Source organism: Camelina sativa, chromosome 14 (genome assembly GCF_030686135.1).
Source record: "Camelina sativa cultivar CO46 ecotype springtype chromosome 14, ASM3068613v1".
In the NCBI taxonomy this organism is placed as follows: domain Eukaryota; kingdom Viridiplantae; phylum Streptophyta; class Magnoliopsida; order Brassicales; family Brassicaceae; genus Camelina; species Camelina sativa.
In genome coordinates, this window is record NC_141893.1 from 18,229,812 (window position 1) to 18,241,703 (window position 11,892).

Consider the following 11,892-nt stretch of genomic DNA (forward strand, 5'->3'; position numbering starts at 1 on the left):
TCGGTGCTGTTTTTGTGTAAATTCTGGAAACGCAGAGGGATTGGAAGAATGATTGGAACTTGTGGCATGTGTCGTAGCTATATATCTTCTGCCACGACAAGAACCAGCTCCTCGACCACCGCGACCACGCCCACCAGAGCCACGACCAACACCATTACGATCTTTGCATCAGTCAGGAAAATCTACAATAGACTTCCAATCCTTCTTTTCATGACCCATCCGACCACAATGCGAGCATAGCACATGACGAGACTTGACAATGGAGGATTCAACATGACTCATAGATTGATTGTCAGAGGCTATGGATGGAGAAACCAAGTTGAGATGTGCGACAAAACCCACAGCCTCCTGTTGTTGTTCTTGACTCCGTGAAGAAGCAAGTCTCTGTTCTTCTCGTATTACTTTGGAGTAGGCGACACCGAGAGACGGAAATGGATCCATGTTAACAAGACTTGTACAGATCCCAACGTACCGTGAATCGTCGAGTCCCATGACAAATTGATGAAACTTCTCATCATCTCTTTCTTTGACCAGTGTAGTCATAATCGAAACATGAGGACATATTTCACTTGCTAGATAATTCTTCAACTCATCCTATAGATTACACAACTTGCCATAGTAGCCAATCACCGCATGTCCTTCCTTTCGGCATGAAGCAAGTTGAGCTTTGATCTGATGAACACGGACATTGTTACTCACTAAAAAACGTTGTCGCAGCTCATCCCATAGTTGGTATTCAATGGAGATAAAGGTCACGGTTGATTTAATCTTTTTCTCAATCGAGGCTCGAATCCAACCCACAATCATTGAATTCACCGTCTTCCAATTTTCAAAATTAGGATTATCGCTTGAAGGTTTCGTGCTAGACCCATCAACGAAACTAGTTTTCCTTTTGGCTTGCAGAGCATTCAACGTCTCTTCAAACCACTCGTAATTTTCTCCATTCAACATATAACAGCGGAGATCACGGTATCTGGGTTGTCGGAGCTGGACAAAGTGTATGGTGACACCATCGTTGAAAACGGCGCTGAGACAAGAGCTCCAGATGAACTAGACTTATGTTCTTCGACGATAGACATAAGTATCTTGTCACGCAAGATAAGTCGAAACTATCGACACTTTATAAAAACGAAAAGTTTTAAAGAAAATTTTGGCTTTGATACCATATAGAATTAGATATCAAACTGATTTTCTTTATTGATTAACCATAACTAGGTATTTATACACACAAGACTCAACACAAGATAAGATCTAGATGCTAATAAATTGAGTCCTTCACCTTATTCTACTAGGACGTTAAACACCATACAAATAAGTCCTAATGACATGTCATTATCCGCAATATCAGCTAAATATATATATGGGTCTAGCTATCACGAAACCTTCAAGCCTGGAATACGTATGTTGATATAAATTTAGACTTACTGGTTGAAATTAATGGTCCAACGACAAGCTATAACAACTAATTATCGGTTTCTCGAGGATCGTATCAGTAGAAATTTCTTGTACCATTATGCACCGGAGAATTGGTAAATGGAGGAAAAACAATATCTTGGATAGCTTATTTACTCCAAAGCTTTATATAACGGTTTTTTTTTGTTTCATATGAAAATTTTCCAAGAGACGAGACAAAACAGTGGTGGTAACTTGGCACCTATGGGGTAAATCCTAGTGAAAAGGACAATTTGTTTAACAAAACAACTACTTTTGACAAATTATGTTATTTTTTTAGTTTGTTACAAAGTCGAGGCCAAATCATTTTTTTTAGACTAAGATTCAACAGGTAAAGTGATTTCAATGGAGAAAAATATTTTGTTTGAAAAAAAAAAAGGAAAAAAATATTTTGTCTGACAAAAAAAAATTGGAGAAAAAAATTAAAATAAAACCTTCTATGCAAGTTTTAGAAGCTCTTTTGACATATATAAGCTAGCTGTCTTAATAATCGCATACCTCTTATTCTTTTTTTTTTTTTACAATTTACAAACAAATACAAGCAAGCATAGAATATATATACCAATACACAACTGAATCCACTGACTGGAAAAACCTTGATTTAGTCCAATCTAATAGCTAACTGTCTCGATCTTCATCTTCGTTGTAGTTGAATGGTAATGGAACTGATTTGAATGCTCTGAACTTTCCAACGTTGTTCAAATGCTCATTCTCTAACCTATATATGTTCATAACCCAACAAAGCAAGAAAAATAAAAATAAAAATGATTTTTGACGAGCAATTAGTTATAGTTGGTTAAGAAGTTACCTGAAGAAATTCCAGATACCGCGTCGTATGATCTCAAGAATGGCGATAAGAGCAATCATTGTTTCTCTATGTAAGAACGAGATATTGAAATCAAGCACAGTCTGCAACCAGGCCAACCTCAACACAATGTTTACGACCTATATAAGAAGACATCAACAAAATTATAAAGATCATTTTTTTTTTTTTGGTTTTAAATTAAAAGATAATTCTAAATCAGGGTTTATACTGTTCTATCAATTTTCTTAGTTCTCACCATTGCAACATAGTAGACGGATTTGTGAGGAACAAGAAGCTTCTCTCTCAGCCAAGATTTAGATGGTCTATGAAGCAATCCCCAGTCATAAACAATGTCCCAATATGTGCCGTAAAATGTTGCCAACGCCGAGAAAACAAAGGTAGCTATTCTCCAGGCATTTCCTCTATTAAGGCTATAAGCTGTTTTTAAGCACACAGCGACAATGGTCAATAAATACTTGAGAGCATTGAAGCCTTGGCTTGAATCTTTCCCTTCAATTAATCTTCGAACACATTGAAGGAAACGTAACCAGTAAGGAATTACAGCAACGATAAAGTAGAATGTGCTGTATACATCACTTGATTTGCAAGTGTTTTGCCTCTGCTTGAAGTCTCCCCAACCATAGTAACATATGTAAAACTCCAGACTCCTCAGTGCTTGAACCTGAAAAAGATGGTTCAAAAACGAGTTGAAACATTTTGAAAACTTAATCATGAAAGTTAGAAGAATGATATGAGAACACACAGACCTGGCTTGTTAATTGGTCTGCTAAGAAAAAGTCTGGAAGATTAACCTGCAATTTTGATGTGAACATACATATTGAGAAATTTATGGATGTTTTCACTTAGCAAAGCAGAGGATGTGCTTGAGTAAAATACCTTGTAGAGCGGCGCAGCAATGCATCGGAATAGAACCATGAGGAAGAAGAAGCGGCTTGACCGATAAAATATGTTGAAGGGACATACAGAAATAGCTATCACCAGCTGAAATACATTGCACAGAAATGTGTTACAACATTAATAACAGAATGATATTGTTGGGATAATCTTGAAGCACAAGCAAGTCTAAAATAATTTAGGAAGTTATGAGAAATAAGGAAATTGTCTTCCTAGAGAAATCAGGAAATTGAGTTGAGAAGTTCCTTATATAAAGAGTTGTCAAGTTGTGACATCCTATTATGGAGAATTGAGAGAAGAGAGAACTTTAGGTTTTTGAGTTATTTTTCCTGAAGTAATAAGAGAGTTCTTATTGAGATTGTGTGAAATTCTTTCTTTTGAATTCTCGATTTGGTATCAGAGTGTTACTATATCCTAGGGAGCGATGTCCGAGAATGCAATTGTTGCAGCTAAACCAAAAGAAGGTGCATGAATTTACGTCCATCCAATGCCCTATGCTAAACTCTACTAACTATACCGTATGGGCGTTGAAGATGAAGATTGCTTTAAAGGTTCATAAGGAGTGGGAAGCGATTGAGCCTAGAACTGAAGAAGTAGTTGAAGAAAAAAAAATAATATGGTTATAGCTCTGCTGTTTCAGTCAATATCGGAAGCTCTTGTTCTGCAGATTGGTGATCTAGATACGGCTAAGAAGGTATGGGACACCATCAATTCAAGACATGTAGGAGCAGAACGAGTCAAAGAAGCATGTCTACAAACACTTATGGCCGACTTTGAGCGGCTTAAGATGAAAGATACAAAGAAAATTGATAGGTTTGTGTAACACCCGCGTCCCGCGATCCTAAAGGGGGGCAATTTGTTTTAAGGAAAATGATAGCTAGATGAGCTTAAGTAGCTAATCTACTAACTCAACTAGCTCGAATATGAGCTAAACGAGCTCAACAAGCTCAATGAACTAGCTAGCTTATTGAACTAATCCAGCTAGATGAGCTAGCCGACAACTCAACTTAACTCGGTGAACTAATCCAGTGCCGACCCAGCTGGGTGGTCCGGTCAGCTAACACTCGAGCTGGAGGAGTGTGGTAGCTCGGTAGCACGAGCGGTTACCATCGGAAGGGTGCAACTCTTCAAAGAGACGCAACCCATCGAAAAGGGTCGAGGAATGGGCGTGTCCTTTCATGGAGCACACCCATTGGGCTCCTATATAAGGGATGGATGCCCAACCCATTCAACAAACCATCATCCATCCATCGCCCATCTATGCCTTAGAAGAAAAGGGGGTGCGGCTCGGCGATTACATTGATACTCGTCCGAACGGATGTGCATGCTACCTCTCTATCGAAGGTACGATGAGACGAGCAACGGTTTGACAATAGGGTCAAACCAATCGAAGGATTACTGACGATTCGACCATGGAGTCGAAATGATCGCAGGATGATCGACGGTTTGATCGTAGCGTCAAACTGATCGAAAGGTCAGCGATGATCAGCTCTAATGGTCGGATCGATCGGGGGTTGATCGATGATTCGATCGCCAGTATGATCGGGTGATCAAATGATCGACGATACGAGCGGTAGGTTAGATTGATCGGTCGGGTGGTCGACAGATCGTTCGAAAGTATCGGTCTGGCCAATGGTTGATCGGCGATTCGATTATGGGTTCGGATCGTTCGATCGGACCTAGCTCTGATACCAAGACCGGTAAGTCGACGGAGTTTAATGGTATGATAAATGGGTCAACTAAAGGTACCTTTGGTGTCAAGCTTCGGAAACACGAGTGGTTCGAGAAGTCGATAGTGCAACCGATTATCGTGCACCGAAGTGACTATAAGTCCCCATCTCTAATGTGTGCAAAGCCTATGGGGTTTGGTTGGTTGTATGGCTAAGGGATGGGTCAAGGGTAAAGATTATATTACACTGCGTAGTAAGGTTTACAAAGAAAAGCCACGAGCCAAAGCTAAGTAAACGTGTTAAATTGATGGATGTTCAACCGGGAATGGGGCCGAACAAAAGCCGTTATCGCGGACCCCGAGACGTCCGGGTCGGAGTCTTTCAGTTTGCAGGAAAGATGTCAGAGATAGCATCAAAATCCGCTTATCTCTGTGTATCTATGGAGGAATCCAAGATGGTTAAAAAATTTCTTAACTATCTTCCTCACAAAAAATTTCATCCATATAGTGGCTTTCTTAGAACATGTTTTAGACCTTAATACCATTTAAAGAGATTATAGGACAATTTAAAACCTACGAAAAGATATTCACTGATGTAGGTGAAGCGCATGAAGATCAATCTAAACTCATGTATGAAAATATGGAGACATAAAACAGTCATGAGTGTACATGCGACTATGGAAACAGAGGCCGAGGAGATCGTTCATATAGAGGGAGAGGAAGAGGACGAAATAAAGGACCAAGGGATGCATCTCAGATTACTTGCTTCAGGTGTGACAAACAACGTCACTTCGCTTTTGATTGTCCTGATCGCTTACTAAAGCTACAAGAAGCTCAAGTGTTGGTTGCTGCTGATACGCAAGATGCTGATGTACTTATCATGCATGAGTTTGTTTTTCTCAACAAAAAACGATGCATCCCAAGTAAGTTTGAAACAAACATGGGAGAAGAGAACATATGGTACCTTGACAATGGTGCTAGTAATCACATGAAAGGTGATAGAAGATATTTTAAAAAGATTGATGAATTCGTCACTGGGAATGTAAGGTTTGGATATGACTCACGTGTTGATATAAAAGGGAAATGGCCAATCTCGCTTATTAACATGAATGGTGAATTGCGAGTCATGACATATGTTTACTATATCTCAGACCTAAAAAGTAACATCATAAGTTTGGGTCAAGCAACAGAAGTAGGCTACGACATCAGGTTGAATGGAGGATACCTCACAATGCGAGATGCTCAAGGGAAACTACTTGCAAAAGCTCCAAAGTCAAAAAACAGACTTTACAAAGTTTGTATGAATTATCACAATAATGCCTACTTGAATTCGTCATCTATCAGCGAATCTAGTCGTTTGCATGCACGGTTTGGACACAGAAATTTTGAAACCATCAAGTCTATGAAACAAAGAGAACGTGTCCAAGGACACCCACAAGTAGCGTTTGAAAAGGAGATTTGCAGTTCATGTCTTCTTGGGAAACAGATGAGACAAACGTTTCCGCAAGCCACCTCATACAGAGCATCCTCATTTCTTGAACTAGTACATGGAGATCTCTGTGGGCCTATAACACCGACTACAACTGCTGCAAAATCAGTACATTTTTGTTCTCATTGACGATAATTCACGCTATATGTGGGTAATTTGTTTAAAGAAAAGAGTTCTGCTTTAGAAAAGTTCAAGATCTTCAAGAACCGTGTGGAAAAGGAATCCGGGGCACAAATTAAGACTCTTAGAACGGATAGAGGTGGTGAGTTTGTCTCGCAAGAATTCAAAGAATACTGTGAAAAACTCGGGATCAAGAGACATCTTACTACACCATATACGACACAGGAGAATGGTGTTGTAGAACGAAGAAACAAAACGATGATAGAGATGACAAGGAGTATTCTAAAGCACATGAGAGTGCCAAATCATCTTTGGGGGGAAGCAGTAAGACACTCAACTTATCTGATAAATAGAATAGCTACAAGGGCTCTAACAGATAAGACTCCATACGAGGTTTACAAGAAGCAGAAATCGCATATTGATCATTTTCGAATCTTTGGCTGAATTAGTTATGCAAAAGTTGATCAACACCTACTAAAGAAACTAGATGATCAATCGAAGATGTTAGTTCACTTGGGGATAAAACCAGGCTCTAAGGCATACAGATTGTTTGACCCACATACAAGAAGAGTCATTGTAAGTCGTGATGTGATCTTTGATGAAAGTAATGGCTGGAACTGGAGGAAAAATCTTTCAGAGCAAGATGGTGATGGAAGATTTAATATCACTCTTGGTGAGTTTGGGAACCACGGTATCGTGTTTGAGAAAGAAGTAGTTGGTAACAATCCGAAGTTTGGTGAAAACATTAACAATGATAATGAAGTGCTCGAAGAAGAAACAGGAAACAATAGCAACAAACCAGAAACTGCAGAACAAGACGAAGAAAATGAGGTCATGGAGAATAATCCGCTGGTTCTAAGAAGGAGCCAGAGACAGAGCAATACACCGAAGCACCTTGGGGACTATGTCTTGCTCGCTGAAAAAGAAGGAGAGACACTTCTGTTGTGTCTAAATAATGAACCAAGAAGCTTTAATGAAGCAAAAGGATCGAGCAACTGGCTTAATGCATGTAAAGATGAGATTAAGTCAATCGAAACACTTAACACTTGGGATTTAGTTGACTTGCTTATTGGAATAACGCCAATTGGACTCAAATGAGTCTTTAAGCTGAAGCGAAACTCAGATGGTAGCAGCAACAAATATAAAGCTTGTCTTGTTGCAAAGGGGTATATGCAGCAATATGGAATTGACTTTGAGGAAGTTTTTGCTCTTGTTGCACGAGTTGAGACCATAAGACTTCTCATAAATATTGCAGCATAAAATGGGTGGTAGATTCATCATTTTAGATGTAAGAACAGCATTCCTCCATGGAGAACTCAAAGAGACAGTCTATGTCACTCAACCTGAGGGATTTGAGAAGGAAGGAAGTGAAGAAAAGGTTTATAAGTTGAATAAAGCGTTGTATGGTTTGAGACAAGATCCAAGGGCTTGGAACAACAAGCTAAACCAGATTCTCGAGGAACTGCAGTTCAAAAAGTTTTCAAAGGAGCTGACTGTTTATCGAAAGATATAGAAAGACCAAACTCTTGTTATTGCAGTTTATGCTGATTATTTATGTGTCACAGGAACAGACAAGTCAATTACAAATTTAAGGAGGAGATGGCTACTAAATTTGAAATGAGCGATCTTGGTAAGTTAACTTACTATCTCGAAAAAGTAATTCAACATGAAAATGGAATTGTGTTAAGTCAAAGGAGATATGCTCAGAACATCTTGGAAGAAACAAGAATGGCAGACTGCAACCATGAATATATACCAATGGAGTTTGGACTCCAATTGTCAAAAGCAGAACATGAGAGAGAGATCGACGCTACAGACTTTAGGAAGAAGATTGATTGTCTTCATTACTTAATCCACACAATGCCTGGCTTGTCATACTGTGTAGGAGTTTTGAGCAGATATATGCACAGTCCTAGAGAATCACATGGTGCCGCATTGAGGTATCTTAAGGGAACAACATCTCTTGGTTTAACTTTTGAAAGAAGTTCGAAGATACCAAGGCTAGTTGGGTATAGTGACAACAATCTTTATCATTGATCCCGATGATGGTAGAAGCACTACAGGTCATATTTTCTACTTAGGAAATAGTCCTATTTCTTGGTGCTTACAAAAACAGGATGTAGTGGCCTTATCCTCGTGTGAAGCCGAGTTTATGGCTGGAACCGAAGCAACTAAACAAGCTATTTGGTTGCGGGACTTACTTAGTGAGATCACGGGAGTTTAGGCCAAGAAGGTTGTCATTCATATCGATAATAAATTTGCAATAGCTCTCACAAGAAATGCTGTTTTCATTGCAAGAGCAAGCATATACAAAGAAGATTCAATTTCATCAGAGAATGTGTTGAGAATGAAGAAATTGAAGTTGAGCATGTTTCTGGATTTGAGCAAAAGGCGGATATTCTTACTAAGGCGTTGGGAAAGATGAGATTCAAGAAGATGAGGGAGTTCATGCGAGTTCAAGACTTAGAGAAGAAAAGTTTCAAAGCTTAAGGAGGAGAATGTTGGGATAAGCTTGAAGCACAAGCAAATCTAATGTAGTTTAGTAAGTTATGAGAAATAAGGAAATTGTCTTTCTAGAGAAACTAGGAAATTGAGTTGAGAAGTTCATTTGTCAAGTTGTGACATCCTATTATCGAGAATTGAGAGAATAGAGAACTTTAGGTTTTTGAGTTATTTTTCCTAAAGTAATAAGAGAGTTTTTATTGAGATTGTGTGAAATTCTTTCTTTTGAATTCTAGAGATATGAGATTACGAGATTCTTGTGGTTATTATGATTTAAACGAAAAAAAAAAGAAAAAAAAGCAAAACTTACAGCGACAACAAAAAGGGGAACAAGTTCAGTGTAGGTCTTGTAGTCATTAGTATTAGGATCCATCTCCATGTCAAGGTTTACTAGAACAGCGCAGAGAGCAAGCGTGCCGAGGCCAAAGCTTAGAAGCAAGACATGTCTGTAACCAAGCTCTGTTCCTTCTTTGAATTCAAATATAAACGGGTAATTCACTCGATATTGCTTCCAAAAGTATATGTTTGCTGCATACATGATCATGTGCAGAACCACAAATGCAAATAAACTGAAAAAAAAAAAATATACAGTTTAAGAAACATTCTTGTCAGTAAGAAACCAGTGGTTCAATTTGAGAGCAATCTATACATGTTTTGGTTTGAACCTGTATAGAGGGAACATTGTTTCCATGTAGATTTTTTGTCCCTCTGTACCCATTATATTACGAGCATGAACGAACATGCCAAGAGCAGTCAGTAGAGAGACTGTGCAACCGACGAAAAAGCCTGAGAAAAAGAATAACATAGTGTAAGGATTTTGACTAATTCATCATGGACTACTGTTTAAATACTCTCGATTTCACTAGGGATATATATTTTTAGTTACCAGTGGAAAACGTTATTCGATGTCTTTCTTTCGTCACTTTTGGTCTTAAGAGATTCATTCCTTTGCTTCGATTTGAACTTGCGAAATGCTCGACGAAAATAGTCTCAACTCTCAACATAAGCTTGTTGATCTGTTTAAGGGTCATCAAGGGTTCGATTTTAAGTTTGTAGTTATATTGAAACTAAATAATAAGTTGTTTTGTAGAGATATTGTGTTAACCTCATCAGAGCTGGTGAGGTAGGACTTATCTACCATCTCCATGTGTAGTTTTGCTGCATTTCTTGAACCAATCTGATTGAGAATAAATAGCAAAAAACATATTAATAAGTCTCAAAAAACCTTTTTTTTTTCTTAATTCAAGTATGTTACCTTATCATACTTCTTCATGATCTTGGAAATCGCTAAAGTGTTCAAGAAGCTGAATTAATCAAGAACAGAGCATAGGTTAAACCAAACAATCTTTTAAAAGTTGTTTTTGTATCCTAAGAAACAACAACATACAGTACCTGTAATTCTTGAGATGTCGAAGCTTGCGATAAAAGTCGATAAAGACATCCTTGAGCCTTTCCTCTATTTTCTTGAGATTCTCTCTTGTGAATTTGAGCTCTTCCTGGTTAGAGAGCTTGAGGACGTTTCTAATTGTGGACAGAGGAGTTTCCTGATTTTTGTTTAATCTGATGTGGTCCAGAACACTTAACGCCTCTGGTACACGCTCTTTCGTTGAATCTCCACCGTTGGATCCATTTTCCTCTATTTTGATTCCCATCTCTTCAGCTAATGTCTTCCCTTCAAAGTCAAACACACACAAAGACAAAAATTATTCAAACAGTGTGTCCTTTCAGACTAAACCAGTAACAAGACAATTTCTGAAAACTCACTGTGTTTCTTCGAATCCAAGGCATTGATATCAACTGATACGGTTTCAGAGCAGCTCAAAAGAGAAGAAGGTTGATCGAGTTTGATTCTGAAAGCAATCAGAGCATCCATCTGTCTGTTCAAAACCACTGCCTCCTTCACCAACTCGTCCACTTTATAGCGGTAAAAATGGTTTACTTTATCAAACTCGAGATCTAGGGTTTTGAAGAACACAAGCTCTGACTCTCTCCCTGCTTCCGCAACTTTCAAGATGGTAGTCTCGTATTTCTCAAACCCGTCATCCCCAGTCGTTGCATGAACCAAAATGTCGTGGTTTTCGATATCCCGAGACGAGGAGGCGCGGCTGTACCGCTTTGTCAGGCCACTGAAGTTGCGGCGACCAGATAGCTTGTGTTTCAAGTCACCTTGTCTCTCTGATCTTTTCTTCGAAGTTTGGATTTCTCGAAGAATGGTTTTGAGACAAGCATAATCAATGTAAGCTTGTTGCCATTCTGGAACCATCTGTGCGACATACTCTTTCCCAAACTTCATCTTTGGTTTCTTCTTTAAATTCTCTGTAGAGTTCAAGAATCCAGATCAAATTTGAAGCCCACTTTAATTTCTCTCAATTGGCCAATCATGAAAAACTCGGAGTCTACATATAACGCGTTACTTATCTATACAGCATATATATAGACTTAGTTTGATATCAGAAAAATCAAAAGAGTTGAATTGAAATTGAAAAAGACATTTGGTCTGGTTGGCTCTTGGCTGGACAACTTGTTTTGTTTTTGATTCTTCTTCCTTTTTTTTTTTTTTTATTTGATAAACTGAATGGACAGATTGTTTTTCACTAAAGAAGATATTTGTTCGGAGTGACGACGAAAATGAATAATTGCTTGATAACGCCTACACGAAAAGTATTCCCTCTAAATTAATTAGAGAGTGGGTTGTTTTCAAAAGTAACTATAGAGTGGTTGGCCGGGCCTTGTAATATTTAAACCATGTAAGCACAATTTATCAAAACAGTAGGTACTCGGTAGTTACACTATTATGTGGGACGTTCAGACATTATGTTCGGTCTATTCTTTTCCGATTCTTTTATTTCTAATCTTTACGATCCATACAGACACGATAAGAAATTGGTTCGGTTTCAGTTCGGGTATCATTCAGTTCGGATAGTTAATTCAAGAACCGAC

At 38.5% G+C, this 11,892-nt stretch overlaps 2 protein-coding genes across 2 annotated transcripts; both read right to left on the reverse strand.

Annotated features, from left to right (window-relative positions):
• Positions 1–168: 168 nt before the first annotated feature.
• Positions 169–951, reverse strand: LOC147928370 (uncharacterized). Its single transcript, XM_087486109.1, has 2 exons — positions 700–951; positions 169–594 (listed from the first exon to the last, which is right to left on the reverse strand). Exons 1-2 carry the CDS (start codon positions 949–951, stop codon positions 169–171), a joined length of 678 nt encoding a protein of 225 aa, XP_087342235.1.
• A 947-nt stretch (positions 952–1,898) lies between these two features.
• Positions 1,899–11,565, reverse strand: LOC104742042 (phosphate transporter PHO1 homolog 8). Its single transcript, XM_010463004.2, has 12 exons — positions 10,717–11,565; positions 10,345–10,624; positions 10,208–10,256; positions 10,058–10,129; positions 9,839–9,968; positions 9,618–9,738; positions 9,263–9,521; positions 3,155–3,259; positions 3,025–3,069; positions 2,514–2,939; positions 2,261–2,397; positions 1,899–2,170 (listed from the first exon to the last, which is right to left on the reverse strand). The coding sequence occupies exons 1-12, from the start codon at positions 11,243–11,245 to the stop codon at positions 2,071–2,073; spliced, it is 2,253 nt and encodes a 750-aa protein (XP_010461306.2). The 5' UTR covers positions 11,246–11,565; the 3' UTR covers positions 1,899–2,070.
• Positions 11,566–11,892: the final 327 nt, after the last annotated feature.

Bases quoted from the DNA above. Each gene is read 5' to 3' on its own strand.
- LOC147928370 (XM_087486109.1), bottom strand. From the start codon at position 951: ATGTTGAATGGAGAAAATTACGAGTGGTTTGAAGAGACGTTGAATGCT. The intron at 595-699 runs GTGAGTAACAAT...TGTAATCTATAG, and splicing joins AGCTGCGACAACGTTTTTTA to GATGAGTTGAAGAATTATCT.
- LOC104742042 (XM_010463004.2), bottom strand. From the start codon at position 11,245: ATGAAGTTTGGGAAAGAGTATGTCGCACAGATGGTTCCAGAATGGCAA. The intron at 10,130-10,207 runs GTAACATACTTG...ATTCTCAATCAG, and splicing joins TCATGAAGAAGTATGATAAG to ATTGGTTCAAGAAATGCAGC. The intron at 9,739-9,838 runs GTAACTAAAAAT...TCTTTTTCTCAG, and splicing joins TCGAATAACGTTTTCCACTG to GCTTTTTCGTCGGTTGCACA.